Source organism: Eublepharis macularius, chromosome 5 (assembly GCF_028583425.1).
Source record: "Eublepharis macularius isolate TG4126 chromosome 5, MPM_Emac_v1.0, whole genome shotgun sequence".
In the NCBI taxonomy this organism is placed as follows: Eukaryota; Metazoa; Chordata; class Lepidosauria; order Squamata; family Eublepharidae; genus Eublepharis; species Eublepharis macularius.
The window spans coordinates 144,601,677-144,628,671 of NC_072794.1; the positions used below are offsets into that span (position 1 = coordinate 144,601,677).

Sequence of the window (26,995 nt, forward strand, 5' to 3'; positions counted from 1 at the left end):
TTCAAGCATAAATAATATCACACTTCCAAAAAGCTATAAAGAAGGATTTGACATCGAGTTTGTGAATAAAATACATTTTCCCTTCATGTTAAAGTAGGCCTCAGACAACAAAATTGTGTTTATACTTTTCTATTGCATTTGTAAGAGTGATCAAAAATCGGTAAGCAATCTATAATAGTCATAGGTTGGTATGAGATTTTTTACAGAATCATCTTTCATCAAGAATTCTAAGACAGGAATCCATTGCTCAATGAAATATGTTTTATAATTTGGTAAATCTGATTGTTTTATTTGGTCTGTGAGTTTCTCCATGGTAAATTGATCCCACACCTGAGGAAGTCAATTTGAAACTGTTGGGAATCGTTTATCTTTCCCTAGTGAGGTGACAGTAGATTTAGCAACTGTACAAGATTTGCAATCAGAATTTTGCGTGTGTTTGGCCTGCGCAATGATGTCACTTCTGGAAGTGATGTCATTGTGCCAGCCATGGGAGTGCTCCCGTGCTCTTTGTGGGGCCAATTCGGCCTGTTTGGGGCTCAAATTGGCCCCAAACGAAGTGCAGGAACGTCCCACAGCCGATGCACTGATGTCACTTCCTGAAGTGACATTGCTGTGCCTGTTGGGAGCATGTGCACAGTGTGCATTCCTGAGGTGCCTGCTGGTGGAGCGCAACCTGTGGGAGCTTGCCACCTCCCGCCAACCACTGGCAGGGCGGTGAGCAAGGTGGCAAATCCCTGGGAGTTTGCCCGCCACCGACGGGCCCCTGGGGCCCCTAGTGGGACTGATTAGTTGGTCATGAGTTTGATATAGTTGGTTACATTAGACCAGAATTGTTGCATGTGAACGCGTTCCCACCAGCAATGAATAAAGGGGCCTCTCTCCCCACATTTCTTCCAGCAGTTAGGGGAAGCTTCTGGGTTCATGTGGCGCATTTTTGCAGGAGTTGCTTCAATCTTTCTGATTGCTTACCACACGGATATGCAGTGTGGAGAGTTGTTTCATTCTGGAATTCTCCCATGTGTTCTTGATTTTGCAAGGTAATAAGAACATCTGGAAATACGAAGTTAGTGCCAGAATGTACTGAGTAATCCCTGGGTGGCATGAACGTGTGTGGGTATTAATGCAATCATTTGCATAGTGTTCAAGCAAAGTAGGTTATAGAAAGCAGCTTGCTGTGCCGCGAAAGATATGAGCAAAGAGCTACATGAATTATCTTCTCCCTTGATTAACCCCCCCCCCCCAAACAAGCATAATGTAATGTTTAAAATGTATAAAATGGTCAGTTTGTATGGCATGGCCCAGGGCCGGACACATGATGATGATTCTGGACTACTGAAACTGCCTTTGTGGCTCATGGTCCTTTAACATTATTTGGTTAGAAAATGTATATGCTACCTGTCCAACATTAGCTCACAAATTCAAAAACAGTAATATCAGTGATAAACAAGCCATAACGAGCCATAAATGGGCCACGCTTGAGGGCGTCTTCAGTAGCTATTTATGAGGACGTTTTTTTCCTTCCATGGTTGTTTTTTGGGGATCATTTTAAAAGTTAAAGTACTATTAAAACCTAATGGGAATTAAAATATAAGGAGCTGTTCCATTTAGCTCAGCCTGGCCTACCAGCTGCTCTCCCGAATCACAGGCAAAGGTCTTTCTCAGACATGTGGCTTGAGAGCCCCCATCTGAAGAGGCCTGGGATTAAGCCTAAGGCCTTCTAAATACAGTCTATCTTCTACTATGGAGTGATGGCCTTTCCCAGTATACCCAAAGTCCACCCAGAGTCATTTCACCTAAGATGACCATTCTGTTCTCTTGATCTCATTCTGGGCTTTGTGTTTCCTCTGGCCCTTTAACATCCCTAAGGATTTTTGTGATTTACTAACATGGTAGAAGTTCTTGGCTGGCTACTGAGAAGGGAGACTATAAAAATACCCCATGTAGAACTGGCAATTTGCCTATGAGAAAGCAAATCCTATGGGGAGTGAATGCTTTTATGTTGGTAATAAATATTTGTATTTCTCTAGCATAGTTTATCCCAGGATACCCTTGCTGAATGGAGATTGGGGGTGGGGGGGTGGGAGTTGGTGGTTTGCTAATTTGAGGACAGGACCTCATAGTACTGAATGATGGATAGAAGCAAGTTTTGCTACACTGGTGGTTTGCCAGTTACTGAGGTAACCGTATCAACAGAAGGAAGGCAGTGAAGCAGGGTAGAAACACTGGTGTGAGGGAAATTAATGTTCTGAGGTAATTGATGGAAAGGAACCAGGTTTCTTTTGGGGGGAGGACTGGCCACAGCAAGGAGGCTTTTGTTATATTTTACATCTTCCTGAACTGGGAAAACACAATAGTCTTTCTTTCCAATTTGCCCCTCACAGAAAACACATCAGTCTTCTTTTTCTTCTTCTTGTGATCCAAGTAGGAATGATCTCAGTGAAGTAGGTCTCTCAGCATTTCTGTTGGAGAAGATCCAGGGATATGATTCCATTTTTACAGGTGTGGAAACTGATGAGAAGGAATAAATTAAACCGTTTGCAGATCCTGCAAATTCTTCCTCATGCTATATCCATTCCCAACAAGAGCTGAAGAACTGGAGTGTGAGGGGAGGGGGCAGAAGACTGACTGTGCTGCCTTATAGAAGAAGCTTTATGTGCGCTCCAGATGGGGGAAGAGGTAGTAGAACTCTTAGTTCCTACCTTACAAGGGTTTGGTTGATTGTCCTTCTGCTATTGCAAAAGCAATGAAGTAAAATTACAAGGTGCTTTCTGTATTTACCTTTATAATCAATTTGTCCATAAAATTTGAAGAAGTCTCTGAGCTGAGCTAGCTGTTAAAATGAACCAGACAAGGAGGTTTTCCAGACTGCCTATTGGAAAAGAATTTTTAACAGCCTTGTCAAAAAATTCACTGCTATTGGCGATTTTACTGCTGAGATGAAACTAAGAAAAACCCCACGCAGAGTCTTGACTCAAGAGGCTTTTTACACTGCTCAGCTATCAAATAATTTTAGTTACAAGAGAGAGAGAAAGAAAAAGGCCACAACATGGCAAACACAAAAGGAGAAGATGAATGGAGCTTCTATCCTTAATCACCTTATGCAATATGCAGCAAGGAATTTTGATATTTCATGGAAGCACATTCATTACAATTGCAAAATTACCACACAAGCGGCTTGTGGGGAGAACTGGATTTTTACAGCAACAAAATTTGAAAGCTAGAAAAATGAGAGATGCTTGTAAAAGAAGTGTAACACTCAGTGAAGAAGTATGCCTTGTGTGCTGTGAAACAACTGAATGTTTGTTACTCAGAAAAAGATTGTATGAAAGTCTATTTATTTATTTACAAAAGCTTTGATGCAGCTTTAACAGCCAGAATGGTACATTGGTTAGAGTAGGGTCCAGGAGGCTCAGATTTAAATCCTCACTCTGCTCTGGAAGTTAGTGAGGTGGCCCTGGGCCAGTCACACTGTCTCTTAGACTAACCTACCTGACAGGGTTGTTGTGATTAAATGGAGATGGGGAAAATAATACCTCTGTATGTCTTGTGCTTCAGCGAATGTCTGATTATGCTAACAATGGATGCCTTTATTTTTTTGGCCCTCTTTGCTGTGGGAACTGACATAATAGTCTACAAATCTAAAAATAAAGGGTTGTGTTTTGAGTTCACAGAATATCTCCGTGTATAAAAGTTACCTGAGAGTTTTGCCCCTGATACTGAGACTAATTCACACAAAGAGTGATTTTATCGCAAACCACGATAATTTTATTTCTTTATTTTCTCAAGTTTATACCTCACCCTCCCCGCAATCTGACTCAGGGCGGCTAGCAACATGTACTATACAATTAAAACCATATACATATCTAAAAAATCATAAAAACAGTACAAACAACTGATGCCATGATCAACTCAGCCTCTTCACCATTGTAAAGAAACCAACTGAGAAGCTTATGAAATAGATTTTAGGGCTGAGTTGAAAGTTCATAGATGAAATTTTCTGGCATGAAATGGAGCCTTTTGAAAGGGTGGTGGAGAAAGGTTTAATGAAAGCTCCCCCTGCCTCGCTACCTACTTCGTTGTTTGTTCCTTGATTATGCTTTCTACTGCTACACAGCACTATTTCTTCCCCTCTTATCTTTAACAAAAAAAGAAAGTTCATGTAAAATTGAGTGGGACCAATGTTTCCTCCCTCAGTTTGGCCTTTTTTTGTTAAAGAAAGGAAGAAGAAAATGGTCCCATTTTCAGTAAGTGAGATCAGCTATCAAAAAGTGACCTTTTTTGCTGTTTCTCCCCCAAAATCACCAGAAAGGGAAGCATTGAAATTGGCGAGGTGAAAGTTTTCAGTCCACCTCTAATACATTCTTCTTTGAACTGGATAGTTTAAATACACCATAATAAACATCATAAGGGCTACAAGATCCTTGAATAATTTTTTCTTAAATACTGGGTCAAGCACAGATGAAACTGGAAAGTAGGTGGAATAAAGATTGTTAGTGGAAAACTTAAAATTATGAATATATTTTCTGCCTGAAAAACTATGCTGCCTTAACATAGTGGCTAAGTGGTTGGGATGCAAATCCGCGCTCTGCTTATTTGAATCCCACTACTTCCATGAGGTTAGTAGGTGGCCCACTGCTCTTAGCCTAGGGTTGCTAGGCTACCACTTCCCAGGAGTAACGTCATCACACCACCGTGAGAGTGCTCCTGTGCTTCCAGTGGGCCAATTTGGGCCCCAAATGGGCCTGCTGCAAAGCGTGTGCATGCTCCTGCATGATGACGTCGCCTGGAAGTGACATCATCATGCAGGTGAGGGAGCACACATGTGAAAAGCGTGCACACTAGGGACACAGAGAAATTGAGTACTGGGTACCCGCCCTCCCACTGGGAGGGTAAGGGGACCTGGCAACCCTATCTCAGCCCCAGCTCCCCAGCGGTATTGTGGGGATAATGATAACATTGACTTTGTTCAGTGCTCTGAGTGAGGTACTAATCTGTCTAGAAGAGTGGTATATAATCACAGTTGTTGTTGTTATTGTATGTATATTTTCAGATAAGTGTGGTTAATTCACTTAGTTCTTATTTTTATTTCTAGGGACTTACCAAGGCCAGTTCACCAACGGAATGCGCCATGGTTATGGTGTCCGACAAAGCGTCCCTTATGGCATGGCAGCTGTCGTCCGCAACCCTCTAAGGACCTCCCTTACTTCCCTCCGTAGCGAGCACAGCAATGGCACCCTGCTGCAACACGATTCCCCCTCTGCTAACCTTGAGAATGTTCCCATGACACCTACAATCACACGGGGTGGTTTTGCTCTCAGCTTGTACGGTGATGCAGATGCTGGAAAGCTGAAGAAGGGAGGGCTGTTCAGAAGAAGTTCCCTCTTTGGGAAGTTGAAGAAAACAGATTCCAAGACTTCCTTGGCCAGCCAAAGGAGCCGGCTCAGTTTTCTGAAGAGTGAGAGTGGGATGAGTTCTACTGGTAGTGATGGCACCTCCACTGCTAGCTTTGGAGAAGGAGCAGAGGGAGAGGACTTTCCACCTTTTGATGCTGATATTGATGCCACCACTACGGAGTCCTACATGGGCGAGTGGAAGAATGACAAGCGCTCTGGGTTTGGTGTGAGTGAGAGGTCAAGTGGCCTAAAGTATGAGGGAGAATGGCTAGATAATGTACGACATGGATACGGTTGTACCACATTGCCTGATGGTAAGAAGGAAGAAGGGAAGTACCGAATGAACGTCCTGATCAAAGGCATGAAGAAGCGGGTGATACCTCTAAAAAGTGCCAAGATAAGGCAGAAAGTGGACCGGAGCATAGAAGGAGCTCAGAGGGCAGCAGCCATCGCCAGACAAAAATCTGAGATTGCAGCTTCTAGGTAAGAGCTTAGTCCTGTGGTTGCCTGAATTAAGGCAGTACTGAAGTTTCATTCTAAATTATGAATTGATATTTGCAATTAATGATCAAATCCTAGAAGCATACATTGAAGTCTTCATGTTGAAATCTGTGGTACAAAAAAATTTCTGGAAGTTGGATAATGCAGCAGTTTGTGATAAGGATAAAATTCTTAACCCACAAGATTATTCCTGTAGGCAAATGTCCTTATATCCTTCTGTGTCCTCACATGCCCTCTAGACTGAGTGATGGATGGATGGAGAACTGCTGGAGAATAATGAAAAATTCTTACGTTTGATATGCTTCGCCTCTTTATTGATATGAGCACAGCTTCAAAAAGTGGTTATTAAGTGGCCATGGCTTTGGGAGGGTTAATACTGAACAGTGGGAGACACTTTTTTGCACCTGTTCAAACCAATTTCCCAGTATTGTCTCCTCAGGCTGAAAAAGCTTTGCGAGGTTCTAAACTGAAGTTTCACTTGAGAACTTTTGAACCTGGGGCTTTATAAGGGTAAAGTACATGCTCTACCTGTGAGTTATGGCTCCTTCCACCCTTATTATAATAGAGGCATCATTAAAACCATACTATCTCTAAGTATATATAAAACAAGTGAGTAGATTGGAATATAAATTGGCGTAAACTGGGGTAATTTGTGAGACTTTATTGGGAGTGTTCAGAGAGAAGAAAATAGGCTTGTGCTACGATTGCCTGAGAAAACGTAGGAGATATAGAGTTGGACCTGACCAACTTTTTGACTGTAAGAAAGGGAGAAGGGTGTCCCTTTTGACTATCCAGAAAGATTTTACTGGGAAAGCCATTTTTTGGTCCCCATTGGGGAGAAAGGTAAGGTATAAATAAAGCAAATAAATTAATTAGATAACCTTGACACCAAACACAAGACCAAAGTGAGGTTTCTCCTGTAATGACCTTGAGGAGGAAACGGGAACTAGTTCTTGAGGGCTCATGTTAATCTGTGCACACATGCAAATATCACGCCTGCTAAAACTGGAGCATACCATTATGCATTTATTCTGCACATTTTGAAATGTTTTGCAGAATAAAATGCTGAGAGGCAGTGTTTAGTGTGGTTGGATTCGGATCTGGAAGACCCAGGTTCGACTCTCCACTCTGTCATGAAAGCTTGCTGGGCGCCTTTAAGCCAGGAACACATTCTCAGCCTAACCTGCCTCACAGGCATGTTGTGAGGGTACACTTAAGGAAAGGAGAACAGTGTAAGCTGCTTTGAGTTCCCACTGGGGAGGAGGGTATATATAAGTAATAAGTTAATATATAAAGCATTGGGTTGTTTCCTAGCACTTGACTCAGCTAACTGTGCAATGGCAGAATCTCCTGCATTGAAGGAAGATGCTACCACTAGGTCAGCAAAGGGCTAGGATACAACCTAATAAAAGCACATTCTTTACTAAATATATTCTGTACATCATCTATGGGTTTGAGAAAATTTATGGGGACAGGATTAGACATGAGCACGAACCAGAAAAAAACCAAACCATGGGGTCCGTGGGGTTTCCACACTGCCCGCACAGCAGAGGAGATGGCCGAAAACACCCTTTCTGCCCCTCAAATGGCAGCCACAGCCATTTTCGGCTTCCTCTGCTGCCCTGCACGCCTGCCTTTGAGGGGCAGGAGGGCCCTTTTCTGCCTCCTCCACTGCCGTGTGGGCCTGCAGGGCAGCAGAGGAGGCCTCCACCACCCCAGCATCAGATGGAAGGTAAGTGGGGGGCTGGGGCTGGGGTTTTGTGGGGGGTGAGGGGCTGGGGCTAGGGGGTGGGAGCAGGGGGTTGGGCCGTTTAAAGGGCCCTGCCACATGCAAGTGGCAGGTTCCTTCAAACTACCAGCTGGCAGGCAGCAGGGGGGATCTCCCCCTCGCTGACTTCCAGCTGATAGTTTAAAGGGACCTGCCACTTGCAAGTGGAAGGAAAAGTTTAAATGGCCATTTCCTCCAGGGAAATGCCCATTTAAACTGGCCCTTTAATACGAACCAGTAGTCCAGTTCGTGGAAGTTCGTGGAAACCTGCTTCCACAAACTCTGGTTCGCTCACCCCGAACCAGGCTGGTTCGTGGGTTTTTTTTGTTTGTATTTAGGTTCATGCCCATCTCTAGACAGGATCTGCAAGAAATGTCAGTTGTGCATCATAGTACATTTCTTCAGTTTCCCACATTAATTTCTGCAACCTTTCCCTTCAGCTTTTTAACAGTCACTGCAAATGTGTCATAGAATCATAAAATCATAGAGTTGGAAGGGGCCATACAGACCATCTAGTCCAACCCCCTGCCTAGTGCAGGATCAGCCTAAAGCATCTCTGACAAGTATTCATCCAGCCTCTTCTTGAAAACTGCCAGTGAGGGGGAGCTCACCATCTCCTTAGGCAGCTGATTCCACTTTTGAACTACTCTGACCGTGAAAAAGTTTTTCCTAATATCCAGCCGGTACCTTTGTGCATGTAGTTTAAGCCCAGTGCGTTGGGTCCTACCCTCTGTTGCCAACTGGAACAGCTCCTTGCCCTCCTCCAAATGACAGCCTTTCAAATATTTAAAGAGCACAATCATGTCCCCCCTCAACCTCCTCTAAACTAAACATTCCCAAGGCCCTCAGCCTTTCCTCGTAGGGCTCAGTCTCCAGACCCCGATCATCCTCGTCGCTCTCCTCTGCACCCTCTTGATTTTGTCCACATCCTTTTTGAAGTGAGGCCTCCAGAACTGCACACAATACTCCAGGTGCGGCCTGACCAAGGCAGTATAGCGAGGGACTATGACCTCCTGTGATTTTGATGCTATGGCCCCTTTGATACAACCCAAGATTGAATTAGTCTTTTTTGCCACTGCATCACACTGTCTGCTCATATTTAGTTTACAGTCCACTCTCACCCCAAGATCCCTTTCACATATACTACTGCCCAGAAGTGTATCCTCCATCCAGTATTTGTGCTTCCCATTTTTGTGGCCCAGATGTAATACTGTGCACTTGTCTTTGTTGACTTGCATCCTATTCACAGCTGCCCACTTCTCCAGAGTATTCAGGTCTTGTTGAATTTTAATTCTATCTTCTTGGGTGTTTGCTACTCCTCCCAATTTGGTATCATCAGCAAATTTAATGAGCAGCCCTTCCACTCCTTCATCCAGATCATTGATAAAAATATTGAAAAGTACCAGGCCCAAAACCAAGCCCTGCTGCACCCCACTGGACACCTCCCTCCAATCTGATGAAATGCCATTGATCACCACTCTTCGGGTGCGGTCCTCTAACCAGTTCCCTATCCACCAAACTGTCCTATAATCCAGTCCACAGTCTTCCAGTTTGCCCATCAGAATGTCATAGGGGACCTGATCAAAAGCTTTACTGAAATCCAGATAAATCACGTCAACAGAGTTCCCCCGATCCAGTAAGCTGGTCACTCGATCAAAGAAGGAAACCAGGTTGGTCTGGCAAGATCTGTTAGGGACAAAACCATGCTGACTTCCCCAGATCACTGAGCGGTCCTTCAGATGCTTACAGATCCCTTTAAAATCTGTTCTAATATTTTCCCAGCAACTGGCCTGTAGTTTCCCGGGTCATCCTTCTTCCCTTTCTTAAAGATTGGGATAACATTAGCTTTTCTCCAATCTTGTGGCACATCCCCAGTCCTGCAGGAGGCCTTGAAGATGATGGACAGGGGTTCTACAAGTTCTCTAGGAAGTTCTTTCAGCACTCTTGGGTGCACCCCATCCGGCCCAGGGGATTTGTATTCATCCAGTGCAGCCAGATGCCTCTCCACAACCTCTCTGTCAATGTCAATTAGCCACTCAGGTGTCCTGCCACATTTCCTACTATCTCTAGATGTGTCTGAGTTCTTCAGGGAGAAAACAGAGGCAAAAAAGTCATTAAGCCTGTCTGCTTTTTCTCTGTCCTGCATCAGAGTTTCTCCATCTACTCCCAACAGCGGTCCAATTGCCTCTTTTAACTTGTGTTTGCTTCTCACCTATCTGTAGAAGTTTTTCTTATTGTAGCGAGCCCTCCTGGCCAGACCCAGCTCGTACTGAGCTTTGGCCTCTCTGATGGCTGATCTGCAGTACCTAGTAACCCTCATATACTCCTCTTTAGAGGTCTGTCCTTCTCTCCATTTCCTGAACATTTCCTTTTTCTCTCTTAGCTTATTCTGGAGCTCTCTGTACATCCACATCGGTTTCTTGGAGCCCTTACAATGTTTCCATCTTGCTGGGATAGTGAGGGCTTGAGCTTGCAAAAGCTCGTGTTTGAGAAGGGCCCACTCTTCACTCGCTCCTTTCGCTTCCAGCACACTCCCCCACGGAATGACTCTCATCAAGCCTCTTGAGTTCATCGAAGTTGGCCCTACGAAAATCTAACCTACGAGTCTGGCTACGAACTTCCTTGGCCCCCCACAGCAACTGGAATTCAAGGAGTATTACAACACCTCAGTCCACAGGCAGCGCTTGTAAAATGTGGGCAACCTTCAGCCAGTCATAGGGCAGCATACACTTCTTCCCTGTTGGTTAATATCAAGTCTAGTATGGCCGAGCCCCTTGTAGCTTCCTCTACCTTTTGAAAAAGGAAGTTATCGGCCAGGCAGGTCAGGAAATTGCGTGATTCATGATGCTTTGCTGAGCCTGTCTCCCAGCACACATCGGGGAAGTTGAAGTCACCCATAATTACAAGGTTCTGATGTCTGGATACTCTACCAATCTGTTCAAAGAGGGCAGCATCTGTTTCTTCTCACTGGTCAGGTGGTCTGTAGCAGACTCCAACAATAATACCCTTTGTCCTTCCTCCCCTTATTTCTACCCATATGCTTTCCGCCGGGCTGTCCGCCCCATTCTCCATAACTTCTTGACAATCAAGCCCTCTCCTCACATACAACGCCACTCCACCTCCTCTTCTACCCTTCCGGTTTTTCTTGGACAACTCATACCCATCCACTAGCACATTCCAGTCATGGGAATCATCCCACCAAGTCTCAATAATTCCTACTATATTGTAGCCCTCCGTTTGCAATAGCCCTCAGTAATTCCTACTATAGCCCTCAGTAATTCCTACTATATCGTAGCCCTCTGTGCCTGTTGTATCTGTCATAAAACATATGATTAGACTGTGAAAGTATGTTTTAAAATATTCTTAACATTGGATATCCCTTTATGAGGTTAAGAATAAATATTTCCCTTCATCCAGAATACATGGAGAATAACGGGGCAGATCTCCTGTATGGGCACCATAAATATGTAGGTATTTTATGACAACGTCCCTCCAGCGGTTGTGAGGCTATCATTTTGAAATCACAGTGACACGAATGACTTCCTAAAGGAGCTGGTTGTCTACTCATGGTAATTCTCAAAGCTAGGGACAATTTTTAAAAGGCAAAGAAAAAATGAGATCTGAAATTACCTTTGAGGTATTGGCTCTTGAGGAGAAGCTTGTGCAGTTTTCTGTTGCTGCAAGCTCCCCTGGCAATGACTATTCCACCCCTCTGTGCCATGAAAAGCTTTTCCAGGTTTTAAATTGACAATTGAATATTGTTACAGTGTTATAACAATCTGTTAGGTTGTCTGAATTCCCAGCTTTTCATTTTTTTTTAAAGTAATTCTCTAGCTCCGTTTGTTGTGGATATATGCCTTTGCTCTCAACCTAACCAAAAGACATATTTTTTAAAAAACAAAAATGAAAGCTTGGAATTCAAATTCAGATTTATTTTGTCTATCACCAGTACAAATGGAAAGATCAGCAAGATTTGCATTAAGACAAATAAAAGATACAAAAGGTCGATCCTGCTACAAAGCAGTCGAAATTTACTAAAGTTTAAAATCCCAACAGATTTTGCAAGCTGCTGAAAAGAATTTTGCGCAACTAATAGTGATCTGTTGGTTAACACCCATTAAAGCTTCTTTGAAATATCAGCATCAGAACAGCCTGGAAAGCTTTTAAGTAATGGGGCGATTATATTTGAGCAAATACCCTGGTAAAAATGGCAGCAGAACAGGACATGCTCCACTGATTCCACCTCTTCAATGCCGCAAGGTCAGCTTGGAATTCAGAAAACCTGGTATATTGTTGTAATATTATAGTGCTATAACAGTGTTCAATTGCTGTTTTTAAACAACAACAAAAGCCCTCCGGTAGTGGTGGAGAGGGGGACTGGCCATTGAGGGGATTGGTGTAGAAGGAAATACCAGTAGAGGCAAAACTGGGGTGATCTGGACTTTCCTGTCCACATGGGAGTCCACCCTTGCTTTGCTGCAATCTTTCCTAAAACTTTGCAGGAAAGAAGGTTTGAGAAAGATCACAGGAAAGATGAGGAAAACATGGGAGATGCAGGAAACAACCTGTGTGTAAGTGACCTTGGTCTTGCTGAGAAGCTCCATTTCACAGTTTATTTTTAAAATATTTTCTGGTCTGATCTACTCTCTAAGGACTTGAAGTATTAGTTGAATACTGACATTTGATGTTCACAATTCAATACCCAGGTGCTTTGATTATGAGATTTCAGCTGTTCCAAAGAAATGTTCCTTAGGAATCCTGCTCTCCTTCTTATTAAAAAGTTTGAAATAATACAGGAAACAGTTTTGAAAATATGAAATTGTATAGGCATTATTCCAACTGTCTGTGCTAATACTGTGTGCTTGGAGTAGAGAGTTGCAAGCCAACAAATCTTTTAAGAAATATATTTGGAGGGCTTTCCCGGGTGGGTTGTTTAAAGCAAGCCCTGCATTTCTGCCCCATATGCCAATGAGCAGAGCACCTTTCCTTTACATACACTCAGGATGGTTCTAGTGAAGCTCAGAATTGCTTGTAGAGATCTTGAAACCTTCATTACAGAAGCAACCAAATGACAACTCCAGGTGCCCCGATCTGTAAACCATATACCAAGATAATTAAAATGTTGCACTTGCTCAATTTCTTGTCTGACCCAAAGGCAACAACTTTTGTCTTGATATAATTTATGTTACGGGTGTTCTTTAAAATCGATTGACCCATCATCTTTCAGTAGACATTTCATTCCAGCTTCCTGCAGTAAATCTGATCATCGGTGCTGCAAGACTCCTCTTTTGTTTTTCTGCTACAACAGAAATGTTACAGCCACCACTCCAGAATGAATTGGTAGTTTCAAAGGCAGACAAAAGACAATTCTACTTAAACACAGCATCTAATTAATGTATGGATATCACTGCAACAAGATGAGGAGATTTAAGCTTTCTTTCTTAAAGGGGGGTTCTTCTTGGGTCACTCACAGCTCATTCTCTTACCCACTATGCAGTGCCGCCAACTCACACAAGCCACCCCCTCCCCCTTCTCCATGTAGATACAAGTTTAACCATTACTAGGATTAGTGGACCAACTAGAGCATGTGGATAATAAACTGGAGTGGCTGTTGCTCAGTAATGGTGCACTCGGTTTTACATGCAGAAAGTTTCATGTGCAGTCCTTGCCATCTCCAGTAAAAAAAAAAAAAGCAGCTCACTGGGCTAGGAAAGGTCTCTACCTGAACAGGTGGTATATATAGGTAGAAGCCAAAACACAGCGAGGGGAAGCAAGAGCAAGCATGGTAGCCCTGCTCATGATGATGCGTTGCACTGGCCCCATCGTTCCCTTATGTGTGATCATGAGGGCATGCTACCCACTTGTGTCAGTTTGTGTCTCCTTCATTAACTTTAAAAAGGCATGAAAAATTTGCAAGGCCCTGTTTGATCCAAACACTAAGGTGTGTTTGAAGCTGGGGAAATGTGTCCAAGTCTGACTGCAACTGATTTGACAAGGATATTTGGAATCTACTATAAATAATTTTTTTTTAAAAAATTGGTTGCACGGGCAGTCCCTCCAGTTGCTCACAAATGCTGCTGCGTCCATGAGCTTTTCTGATATATGTATCCACCTTCTTTTGAATTACAGGCTGTTAAATGAACTTTCCTCCCTTTTCAATGGATGTTTACTTGTCTTGAATAATTTACTGCAATGAAATCAGACACATTTGGGCTTGGAGACAGAACTTGGCTGTGCTTTCAGACCGACAGCCTCAATTACACACAAAGACTGATTTTCTTCATGAAGACATATTTACAATACTTAAGGCTGCCTGGTCCACTCTTTATCTTCACATCATTCCTGAAACTGCCAACGGCATAGATATGTCTGGGCTAATTTTGCTTGTGTGGAAAGCTCCAGCTAATATTCTACTCCACATTTTTGTTACAAAATGGTTTCATTCCAAAACCCTCTTGAATATCTTGATTTTCTTTTACACATTGATTTCTTTTAAACATAATTGCTTTAATTACTTTCCCCCCGGCCTGGCCACAGTCTCTGGGATTACCATCAGAATATTTCTTCATAGTTATCTATTCCCGACTTTTGCTAGGAAACTATAGAGTTTATATAGAAAGGAAATCTCTATGTTCTGAACTCCTGTGTTACCAACAACAGCAGTGGCTCTTTCTTTCACTTGTTACAATTTTGGTGTTTCTTTTTCACATAGTACCTTTTGGCCCTATTCCCACAAAATGGCAGTAGAGAGTAGACATGGGCACGAACCAAAAGAAATTACAGAACCAGAGGATCGTGGTTCAGTGCAGACCACGATCCCGAATTCCCAAACAGCAACGACCATCTCCCGTTCCCGAACCCGGATCGTGGATCGTGGAGGCAAAAGTGGAGGGGCGCCCCGCTGTTCCCAGTGATACAGGAATAGTGGGTGATGCCAGTGGCATCTGTGTTTGTTTTTGGCTGTCTGTGATTGGCCGTCAGAGCTGCCTTTCAGGGTTTGCAGGGATGAGATTGGAGTGCCTATGGCTACAGAACACCCCCTTTCCCCTCCCTCCCCTGGGTGTCTTCTCCCAACTTGTGACTGCTTTGCTGCTCTGTGGTTGGAAGGAAGCCCTGCTGATCAAGGAAAGCTGGGCTTCCATTCGGGTTTCCAGGGCAACAGAAAGAGGGCAAACAGAGCTCAGGCATTCCCCTGGCTCCGTTGCCAGGGGAATAGATTGCTGGCGCCTGAGTGTCTGGTTTCCCAAATTGAGCCCGAACGCCACGATCCAGGCCTCTCCCGACCGCTGGATCGTTGGCCGTGGATGATCACAATCCGCCGGGTCACGATCGCGTAATCGCCATTTTCATGGGTTTTTGACGTTTGTAATGCGAATCGTGCCTGTCTCTAGTTGAGAGGACTGTCCCTGCACTGACTGAAAAAGTCTAGTATGACCAAATGAAGCTGCTTTATACGGAGTTGGACTGTTGGTTCTTATAGCTCAGTATTGTCTACTTTGGCTGGCAGTAGCTCTCCAGGGTGTCAGGCATAGACAGTAGAAAAGAGCAAGAATCCGGTAGCACCTATAAAACTGACAAAATTTGTGGTAGGGTATGAGCTTTCGTGTGTCACAGGCAGCTCACTTCTTCAGGCATAGAAAGGCATTCCTAGCACTTTGATATTCTTTAACAAGAGGTGGTGATGCACACATGGCATTTGCTCTCCTGTTGAGCCATGGCCCGTCCCTAAAGGTACTGCTTTTAAGAGGGTGTAGACTAAATCACCTGTTACCGAGCAGCCCCCCCTCCCTCCAGAGGCCAGCCACGAACTGGGTCTGAGTTCTACACTAAAAGACTGCCGTGCCTGTGTTCCTCTAATACACGTGTCAGTTTCATATCTGATGCTGCAACAGACTGACAGTTCCTGGACAATTGCTCTCAAAACTCTTACGTGGCACTGCCCTGCTCAAGCTTATATCTGGACTCTCCTGTGTGATGCTGCCCTGTTGCCAACCATGGACTGTGTCTTAAACGCTGCTCCCTTGCCTGCCATGAGAGCTTGCCTCACTCTGGGCTCCAGCTACGCTGCCAGCAGCCAGACGCCAGCCAAGGGAAACCTTCCGCGAGGGTGGCCAGGCGCTCCCTGGCCAGCTCCTGCCGGGAGCCTCCCGTGGGCTGGTTGCCCTCACTACCAGACAATCTGCGGGTAAGCCCTAGCCAACAGCCAAGAAGCAGAGGGGAACAGCCTGCTTTGGGAAGCCATTGCGAAGAAACGAGCAGATCACGTACGCTGCAAGAGAATCCCACTCTCCTCCGCATTTCTTAACACCTAGCCAGAATGGAGATTGATCATCAGTCAGCCAGGGCAATCAACAAGCGCACATCAAAGCAACCTTTGAACTCCGGGCTGAAGGCACCAGGATGTGCGCTGGGAACGAGCAAACGGCCCGGATCCCCTTCTTCCTTTCCAGCCCCTCTCCCCAAAGGTGTCATTTATAAATTAATCAGACTTCAAACATGGTCCAATCAAGGCAGTCCCGATGGGCTCAATTTCTTTGATTTAAGTCGTGAGAACCACAGAATAAGGCGCCAGCCCCTGGGTGCTCTGAGGGTATATAAGCTAGCCTCTCGAATCCGAGGGCGCGCGTCATTCCTGTCCTAATTTCAGTGTTACCCATCTACCTGGGGTCTTGGTGCAGGCACTGGACCCCCCCCCCTTCGCTGCTGAGATCTCTACTCCACTTCAGGAAGGTGAGCTTGTCCCAATTCATCGTGATACCCGGCTTGTGTATTAGTCTCTAATTATCCTACTCTGTATTCCTTAGCTCTTGTATGCAATCTTGTATGTGTGTGGAAGATTAGGCATACGCAACACCATTAGAAAATACACGTTATTGATTGAATACTTGTAGTTTGCCTCTTTGTCACAGAGATTTCCGTTTGGCAAGACCTTGGTATACATTGGCTAGATCCGCGCTGTTCTAGTTCTGGACTGCTAAGCTAACTCCCCGTCCTATTAACAGAGCAGTTCCAGTAACGGATTAATGGTGGAGAATGCGTGGGCAGCCCGGTTTGTCTGAATCCAGATGAGTCGACACATTTGTTTTCGGCAAACTGACGTAGAGGAAAAACCTTTCGGAACTCTGTGCAAAGAAGAGCAACTTAGCTTAGGGAATTAAAAGTGCGAGTGTGTGTGGCTCTAGAGAGCATCGCTATCTTGTGTGGGTTGGCTTTTCCCCATTTCTTCCTTCAGCCAGCTCTGGACTACTTGCCTTTTGTGGTGCACCGCGAGGCCCTCCAGCCGTTATAACCGGTGTACTGTGGGTGAGGACCTCTGGACCGGTGAAGTTCCTGGCCACCTTACGGGCCGCCTAAACGCGTCTATGCGGGTGGGATCCCAGAAATAGGCTATAGGTGTATATACATCCTGAAGCAGCACATATAAAACTCTCTTCCCTCTCCCCCTTCTCTCCTAAGCCCGTCCAAATCCCCGCTCCCCCCCAGCACTTAGACTTCAACCTCCTCTCCGGAGGAAACGTGAAGAGGTTGATAGTTCGTTTGTTTAACTTGCTTTGGGAATCTGCAGCTAGGTTCCTGAAGCACTGTGCCTGAGTTTTAAGTAAGACTCTCGGGCGTTTGTTGCTTGGGAGTAAAGCAGTTTTGCTCCTGAGCGCTCCGGTCTTTTGGTCTTGGCTTGGAGACAGCTTTAACAGTCTGTCTCTGGGCAGGAGGCCTGGGGATCTTTCGAGTTCTTGGGTTTAGAGAGCCCGGGAGCGCCTTTTTCCTGGTCTCGTGGCTTGTAACCGAGCCCACACGAGAATAGGAGTTGAAAGTAAGGAAACCCTCACCCCTTTGGAACCCTTTTAAAAAGTCCTTGAGGACCAAGAGGAGAAGAGCTCCGTGAAAGTCCCCAGAGGAGAACAGTGTAATCCTGTGTATGCCCCTTTAAGAATCCTTGAGGACTTAGAAGGAAAGAACTTCCTGAAGAGCCCCTTGAGAGGACTGGCTTAAGGGAACACCCCCCCCCGGGCATTGTTGATCTTCCCCCCCCCCAAGATCAGTGTGCAAAATAAAAATAAAATAAAAAGAAAATAATAATACTAATAGTTAGAAAAAAATGTACCGAACCAACACCAAGGTGCCCCACTTGGAAAAGTGGGTGGTAAAAAAGGGAGAATGCCCTTGGGAAGCAGGATCGTTTACAGGACCTAACCCGCTCCAGATAGCTAGGGACGCTTTCCAAGAGTTTTGTGAAAAGAGGAAGCCTAGTTCAGCTAAGAAAGACAAGTACGGTGCTTGGGCGCTCTTCACTGCCCTGAAAGACAGCGCATCCCTAATTAGTAAATTACAGGAGGCAGAGGAGGAGAGAGAAGAACAGGATAAGAAAACCCTTCAGGAGCAGGACAGCCTGCGCTCTGAAATTGAGAGCCTGAAAACCAAGCTGGCTGAGCAGGAAAGAAATTATGAGGACAAAGCCGCTGAGTGGCGGGCAGAGAGAGTCAATTTCATCATGGAGAAGCAGGGGTTTGCCGCTGCTCTCCAAGATGCTCAGCACAAAATTGATATAGCTAACGCCCGTGCTGAGGCAGCCGAGCACGCCTATGCTGGGGAGCAGGAAAAGATTGCCAAACTTACTCATGCCGCCCAATTCATGGCAGAGCATAATCGTGCTAAAGCCGCTGCTGCGGATCACTCTGCATGCAGGAGGGAACTGGAAACCCTTAAACAACATCTAGGGATGCAGCAGGCAGTAATTTCCGCTGTGCACCCTGCCGCCCTCTTACCTCTCCCAGATGACAACTCCGATAGCTGGGCAGCACCCTCCCCCAAGCAGGGAGAAACTGTGCAACCAGTTAACCCTGTAGCTACCAAAGACATTACCTCCACTGATGAGAAAGGCAAAAAGACTGAGCAGACTGTCAGAGAGACTCGTAGCTGGAGGCCTGACGAGCTCAATGCCATAGCTGACCGGGTAGGACCCCTGAACCGGGATACAGCTATCCAATGGTTCACTTACATAGCAACGGCTCACCCCACCGCCGCCGGAGCAGATGTAGCCCAGCTGGCATGTCATTGTGCCCCCCCTGACTTAGTTTCCGGCCTCAGTGCCTACGTCGCTAACCGAAAGGTAGCATCTCGAAGCCAGTATGGATGCATCAAAGAAATCTGCTCATACTTGTGGCCCACCAAGAGCCTGAAGGCGCTGTATATAGCAGAAATCCAAAAGCCAGGAGAGGATCCCGAAGCTTATCTAGCCAGGAAACAGCTCTTAGCAGAGCTAGCCAATGAAGTGGCAATAGACGATGATGATGTCACCGACTTTGATGATAAAGACTTTAGAACCGCCGTCGTGGATGGGCTTAACGGCACCACCCGTATGGCCTTAGCCGGTATAGACCCTGGAAGTGTTACTTGGGCAGAGTTGGAGGCTCGCATCCGGAGCATCTCAGGACTGCTGCGGGAAACAGGCGCCATTCGCCCTGCCAAACCCCCTGCCCTTCGCAGGAAGGAAAGCGAGCCCATAAATGCGGTCACTTATGCCAATCACGGGCCCCACTCCCAGTATAGGCCCCAGGGACATAGCCCTTACCCGGAGCCGCGGGGAGGAATCCTGCGCGGAAGGAGCAACAGCTTTAACCGGGGGCGAGGCCCTAGGGATTACCGCCAAGGTGTTTCCTTCGCGCCCGCCCCGAGTTACGGACCTCCTCCTTCGCAGGGCCCCCCCGAGCCCCGGGGGCAGGATATGCCTCTGGCGCCCCCGCCGCCTCGAGCACCCCACCCGTATGGCTATCAGGTCTATCCTCCTCCCAGCCAATTCAGCCAGGATAACAAATGGGGAGTGCCACCGAAAGAGCCTGAGGGGTTTTCAGACCCTAACAGTGCGCAGCAATCCAAAGACCCGCTCCGGTGGGAACTTTGGATGCGTCTCAAGAGCCTGGGTGCGGATATGGAGCTCTTCCATGGCAAGCCCACCTTGACTATGATGCAGGCACTGGTGGAATGGGAGAAACAGCAGCAGCCCCCTGCGCCCCCAGTCGTTCCTTCTGCGCCACCTCTACCCCCGGCTGAACTTGCCCCTGCGGCGACGGGACTCACTCGCATGGCGCCTCCTATAGCTGCCGTCCGGCAGTCCAAGGGCACAAGCAACCCCTTCAGGGAAAATTCTCCATCCAATCAGAGCGCCCCGGCACCCGGGCAGGCAGCCATGTCAGGGTAGGGCTGCCCGGAGTCCCAGTCTCCTTCCGCAGGCGTAGTTGCCAAACTAACGCCTGACACGTGGGGGAGACCGACTGTAAAGGCAGGAATCGGGACTCCTGGGAAGAAGAAAGAACCTGCCACCCTCCTTATAGACACCGGAGCTTCACTTAACGTGCTCCGACCCGCCTTAGTTTCCCAAGGAACGCAGACCACTGCCACCATTCACCTCTCAGGCTTTGGAGGAGGCGCCCAGAGATCAGGGGTTTGGCAGGACATTCCCATTACCGTCGGGAGCCTGGCAACCCGGATCTCTGCGTGCGAGAACAAAGGGGAAGATGATGGCCTCCTGGGGATGCCTTTTTTCAGAGCCGAGGGGCTGACCATTGACTTGGCTAACGGACTCCTCTGGCAGATTCCGGGAGGTCCAGACTTTGTCAATGCGGTTCACCGGTGCGCTGCACTGAAGGCCCCCCAGCCCCTCGCCCCCATCATCGACGACCCTTGGGTTCAGGAATTTCCAGAGGTTTGGGTGTTAGACAAGGCTGAGTGCGGGACGGTGAAGGATGCTTGCGTTTTAATTGAAGGGAAAGATCCACCCCCGCAAAAGCAATACAGGTACCCGGCGGAAGCCGAGGCGGGCATAGCCAAAACAATAGAGGGACTCCTTAAGTGGGATGTCATACTCCCTATGCAGTCCATCTGCAACGCCCCGCTGTGGCCAGTTTTGAAGGCAGATGGGGTGACCTGGAGAATGACAGTCGACTTTCGTGCCTTGAATTCAACTACCCCGCCCGTCGCCCCGGTAGTAGCAAAGTACAATGAGATCCTAACAGCCATTGCCGCTGGATCCCGGTTTTATTCGGTTATAGACCTGGCCAATGCTTTTCATTCCATCCGGTTGCATGAGTCCTGCTGGTATAAATTCGCGTTCACTTTCCGCGGCCAGCAGTATGCATTCAAACGGACGCCCCAGGGCTTCCATTCCAGCCCGAGCATCTGCCATGCGCATGTAGTCCAGATGTGGGAGCACCTTCAACCCTCCTCAAGGCCCTATGTCCTGAGCTATGTAGATGATTGCCTTGTTCACGCCCCCACCGAGGAAATGACCCGTCAGATTACGAGGGAAGTCCTTGCGCTCATTCGCGAGACCGGATTCAAGGCCAGCCGGGAAAAGGCGCAACTGGTTCAAACCAATGTTAAATACCTTGGTCTGACCCTGGGACCCGAGGGACGCACCCCGGATGCCCAACGGATGGAGGTCATCTCCAAGCTGCCCGCCCCCACAGACATCCCCTCTCTTAGGGCACTCCTGGGAACTTTTAACTTTTCCCGGGATTTCATTGAATCCTTCGCCGATAAGGCTCGTCCGTTGTATGCCCTCCTCAAGAAAAACACCCCGTGGGAGTGGGGGCCAGAACAGCAACAAGCCCTGGCCGAACTTAAGCGTAGCCTTGCAGCCGCCCCTGCTCTGGCTCACCCTGATGTCACCCAGCCTTTTTATATACAGCTGGCAGTTTCTGACAAGAGCATAGGTGCTGCCCTCACCCAACAGCAAGCGGGGACTACTAGAGTAGTTGCCTACGCATCTCGCAACCTTACTCCGGTCGAGGCTAAATTTAGTCTTTGCGAGAAAACTTGCCTTGCCCTAGTTTGGAGCCTGACACATTGGGAGTTTATCATAGGAGGCTCTCGCACAATTGTTCAGACCACACACACGCCGCTCAAATACATCCTCTCCGGTAAAATACAGGACGGGCAAGTTTCCAACGCCCGCATAGCGCAATGGACCTTGGCTCTAGTGAACCGAGGAGTGGAATTTAAAAAGGAAGCAGTTGAACCACCCGCTCCCTACGGCCTTATAGTCACGGGGACCGAGCATGAATGCCCCTTGGACCCTCCGCAACAGATTGCCTGGCCCGTCACTTGGGGAGCCCCGCTAGGGGAAGCCCAGCTGAACGGTTTTACATGCTGGTTCTGCGACGGTTCCTCCTTCCACGTTGGCGGGTCCCCTCGGACAGGCTATGGTGCTGTGCGAGTAAGGGATGCTTTCACTCTTAAAGGACCTGCCCGCCCCCACTCCAGCCAAGCAGCCGAAGTGCGTGCGCTCCTGGCTGTGTTGGAATTTGAGCCCCCAGACAGCGCCCTTGCCATTTACACAGACTCTGATTGGACGGCCAAAGCCGCCACAATCTGGCTCCCCGTCTGGCAGCGCCAGGGATGGAGGAATGGGGACGGCAAACCTGTAGCCCACCTCCCACTCTGGCAGCGAGTGGCTGAACTCTTTCAGTCCCGTACGGGTCCAACTCAAGTGGCACATGTAAGGGGACACCAGAAGGCAAACTCAGAAACAGCGTACTGGAATGATCAGGCAGACCTCGCAGCGAAAGCCGCAGCTGAGGAAAATGCCCCCTCTCCCGAGCCGGCCTCTAACTTTCCCCTTCAGCCTGTCACCACCAGAGCGCAGGCTCGCGACCGAGCTCAGTCGCCAGCTGACACTTTAGACTTGGCGCAGCTACAAGCTGCTGACCCGGAGGTTGCCAAGCTCCTGGATGCAGGAAAGGATCCAACTGGGAAACTAACCATTACCAAGGAGGAAGAGGTAGTATGGGCGGTAGACGCAGAAGGCGGGCGCCACTGGGTAGTACCGTTGGAAGTCAGAGCCGATTTGATCCAGTTTGTACACGAGCAAGGGCACCGAGGCAAGGACCTGACTCTGGAAAGGGTGAAGGACGTCGGTTGGTGGCCCGGCATGCGCAGCGAAGTGGCACAATGGGTAGATAACTGCCTGTCCTGCGCCATGGTCAATGCGGACCCCACCGGACCCAGAGCTCCCCTCCAGCATCAGAGAATTGACGGCCCCTGGGCTCGCATTCAAATTGATTTCATCGGGCCCCTCCCCACCACTTCCCGTGGCAACCGCCACTGCTTGACAGTCGTAGATCCCTTCAGCAAGTGGGTCGAGGCGTTCCCGTGCAAGCAAAACACGGCGGCCACTACAGCTAAGCTTCTATTCAACAATGTATTTGCCCGTTGGGGAATAGTTAGAGTTATGGATTCAGATCTCGGCGCAGCTTTTATAGGGGAAGTGACCCGTGAGCTTTGTAAGGCGCTGGGCATCCAGCAACGCTTTCATATCGCGGGACACCCGCAAGCCTCCGGCGCCATTGAGAGGACTAACAGAACTCTCAAGGAAGCACTCAGGAAAATGGTCCGCTCCACAGGGAGAGATTGGGATGAAAAACTCCCCATCATCTTGATGGCCTTGAGGGGTACCACAGCAGTGCATGGATTAACCCCCCATATGGTCATGACCGGGAGAAAAATGCAGCTCCCCGAGGCTTTCTGGCTAGACACTCAGCTCCCCTCAGATATGCAGCCAGTAGTGATTACTGACGTCTGGGTTCAGGATCTCATCTCCTCAGTACATACCATCCACATGCAGGTCGCTCGAAAATTAGGGATAGCTCAGAAGAACATGGATCGCAAACTAGGATGGGTTAGAAATCCACGGCAGTGGGACGAAGGACAGCTGGTGCTATATAGGAAATTTTCCCAAAAGGCGCATTCTTTGTCTGCTAAATGGGAGGGACCAGCCCCAATCACCAAGAGGATTTCACCCGCAGTGTATCAGGTGGCCATCGGGAAGAAGACAGGGGGAACCTGGCTTAAGTACTTTCATGCCTCACAGTTAAAAGAATGGAAAGGGAATTCCCCCCCCACAATCCATGACCCGGGGGGAGGCACCCCTGCGCCTGCTAATCTGGCCCCCCTTTCTCCAGTAATCCATCAGATATCCCTTCACTCAGGCCCAGAACCGGCCTGCGTGCCCCTGGATCAGACTTTCATGGCGCTGGAATGAAGGGGTAGAATGCCCCCGCCGATCCTTAGAAATCGCCTCTATGCAATTCAGACCTCCTTAAGAGAGGCAATATCTGCCGTCCCACCTTAAAGTAGGGTGCCTGTGTTAACCCTCTCTGCTCCTCCCAGCACCTGAGAGGAGAAGAGATAGAAACTCTTAATAAGGGAAGAAGGAACTGACGGAATACTCAGAAACTTCCTCAAGAAACAGAAAGCTTTGTGAATGGCCAGTTTGAAGACAAAAACCCCACTGGCAGAATGTATAGTAAAACCTGTGAACTCCTGTGTGTAATAATACTCCAGAGGATAGGATAGGACTTTTGAAGCCCCTCTACTTTAATGCTGAGAGCAGCGGAAGGGACTGATCTAGGAATTTGGCCCAGTCTCTGAGCATGTGCAGAGTTTAAAAGCCATTCCCCAAGCAATTGTCTCGGTTACCATAGAATGCCCCCAGCCCAGCTATGCCGAACACACATTGACTGTGCCCTGTGGCAACAACCCTGCAAACATGAGCACAGCGTCAGCCCCCTTAAAACCGACAACGGGTTTAAAGTTCACTGAGGTTAGCTATTTGTGTGGAGTCTCCATGGCTCGATAGTGCTTGAACTGATCCAGACACATCTGAGCGTCTGTTTCCTCAAGCCCGCATTTTAGTGAAGCCCAAATTTTAGTGAAGTAGTAGAACCTCCAGTGCCAGGAGCAGTAGTCAGGAATGTAATAAGGCCACTCAGCATCAGCTTGGTAAATCTCCGTGCAAGTTTGTGTGTCTTTTCCCTTGCAACACAAGGGAAAAGAAGGGGGGGAGGAACTGAGCTAGTGTAAGCAAACAGCCACGTCAGATCGGAAGTGCTTGCTTTGAACTTTTTCTTTCTTTAACCAAAGTATTGGGTCTCCAAAGGAAAACCCTTCAAAGGTTTCAATCGGCCCTGGTGGAGGAGCCAATCCGGGGGAGTGTTTTTGGGGAGGACGGAGATTGAGGCGGGCGTTTCTTCCAGGGGAAATAGGACTCCCCGCCCAGGCAAGGAAAACACAAGCCAAGTCCCCTTGGGCAACAGTCCTTAAAGTCACCGAGAATTGAGTGCTTGCCAGCAAGCGGCAAGGGTTGAAGGGGCTAGAACCCAGCACCTCAACCCCGCCAGGTAGGAACCGCCTGCTACAGAGCAGGGGGACCCCTGAAGGCCAGCCACTAGGGATAACCAGAAACGCCCGGGGCGAGTTTGCATAACGCCGCCCGCGCAAAGGCACCCCCCCACGCGGCGCTCAGCCAACGCGGGGGCGCCTTCAGTGAGATATATGTGCCAGGAAAACAGCCAGAATGCAGGAGTCCCGAAGCAACCGATTAGGGAGCTTCGCGTTCGAGCCGCCACCTTCCCTTCTCCTTCTACCCCCCCCCTCCCCTGCACTTCGCTCTCTGTCTATTCTTTCTGTGTGCTGCAACTGAACTCAGGAGACCTATACTTGTACCTGCAGGTCTCCCAGGAATATTTTCACTACATAAAGGAGATGAGATGCCTTGTTACTTTGTATTTTGTCGGACTGGCAAGCATCCTGTTAGGAGGGTGCCCGTCTAAGCTGAGGCCGTACCCACACTGGAGGTGTATCAATACCCTGGCTGAGAATGAAATGATGCTCTGTAAGATTGTGCAGCAAAGTAATCCCAAGGTCCTCTTAAGGCACACCATCTTTAGAAGCTGCGAAGAGCAATGGGCTAAACCCCCAGAGCTTGTTATTCTGTGCGTAGGAGTGAAAACTATGTCTCAGGAGCTGGTGTGCTACTCGCCTATCGATGCAGTTTCACCACTCGCCCCAATCCCATGCTTATACTTCCCCCACCTCAGCCGCACCCCCACTAGCGCTCCGGTAATAGACAATGTCACCACCCCAGCCACTCTCGAAACCTCAACCATTCCGACCGAGGCTTACGAGCCATACTGTGATGTTATTTTGCTGTCGGCCGCAGTATGGAAGGCGGGGGATCCGTTCAGACTATCTATCCTACTAGGCTCTGCGGCCAATGAATCTGCATCAGTGAGGATTACGTCCCCTTCAGGTACGACTCTCTCCTATGCTATAGAGCGCTGGGAGAGCCTAACCTGGGTTGTGAGGGAGGAGGAATTAAACCGGCACGGGCCGCCCGACTGGATTTTAGTCCAACAAACACCTGAATGCCAAACAAAGCCCTTAGTAAAAAAATTCCATCGACTGGGGCTGCTCATCGTAAATTTGACACACGAGCCAGGTAATTACTCAGTGCTGATACAGATGCAAGAGAACTACACCATCCAAATTGACCCTTTGATTGCCAGCTATGATCAGCTAAGCCAGAGCGACCTGCACTTAGTAGGCTCCCACGTTTTGAAAACAGACATTCGAGAGAGAGTTTTAGTCCGCCCCCAAATGTCGTTAAAAGAAATCCGTATAGACCTGGCTGAGCTGAACATAACCCAGAAGCTGCCACAATGCGCCCCCTATTTAGAGGCCAGCAGCAAGGGTTGGGATGCTTGGCTACAGCTCTGGATCGATGCCCCTGACCCCTCTCGCTCACGTGGTAGACGGAGCCTTGCTGACTGGGCTGCTCCTGCAGCTGGAGGCTTAGCATTTATGGACTCGGTCAATATTGAGACTCTTGCCAATAAATTTGCCCATGTCACAACTAGCATATCTGACCTAGGAAAGCCTGTAGTGCAGTCCCTAGATTACCTTTCTAGTGGGCAGCATGAGATCAGCTCCATTCTAGTTAACTGGGAAAGCCAAATTGAGAGAGATTTTTCCCTGCTGCTAAAAGGAACGCAGTCTTTTCAACGCAACGTGTCTATAGCCCTGGCATGTATGCAAGCCCAGCAATTAAATCAGGCCATGGCTATGGGACTTATCAGACAGGCCACGGATGGTCATCTGCCATTAGAGGTCAAGCAGCTGATTATGCCTAGGCTGTCACCCATTGAAGTAGAGCTGGAATCCTGGTGGTCTCTCGTAAACTCCTCGTTTGACCCGACCACTCAGGAACTCAAGCTATTTCTGTTGACGGCCAGCGCCCATGAATCATTCCACGTGTATCCTGTGGTGCCCCTGGGACTCCAAATCAGTGACGCCGAGGTCCTCTATGCTCGCCACGCTGATCATTGGGCGCGCTTCACCCCAGCGGGAGGTCAACTCATTAGCCTCCAGGGGTGCCAACATCGGGACCAGACTGGCTTCATCTGCCAAGACCAAGCCTTCGCGCCACACCATCCCTGTGTAGCTCCGCAAATAGACGCAGTCAACGAGTGCCCTTTCGAAGTCATTCGAGAGAACAGCT

The 26,995-nt window shown here is 48.0% G+C and overlaps 1 protein-coding gene across 1 annotated transcript in view; it reads left to right on the plus strand.

Annotated features, from left to right (window-relative positions):
* JPH2 (junctophilin 2) overlaps positions 1–26,995 on the plus strand; it is a 110,190-nt gene that overhangs the window by 15,883 nt on the left and 67,312 nt on the right. Inside the window, exon 2 of the mRNA XM_054980280.1 lies at positions 5,093–5,876. Coding sequence (XP_054836255.1) covers positions 5,093–5,876 — 784 coding nt within the window. The remainder of the gene's footprint in view (positions 1–5,092; positions 5,877–26,995) is intronic.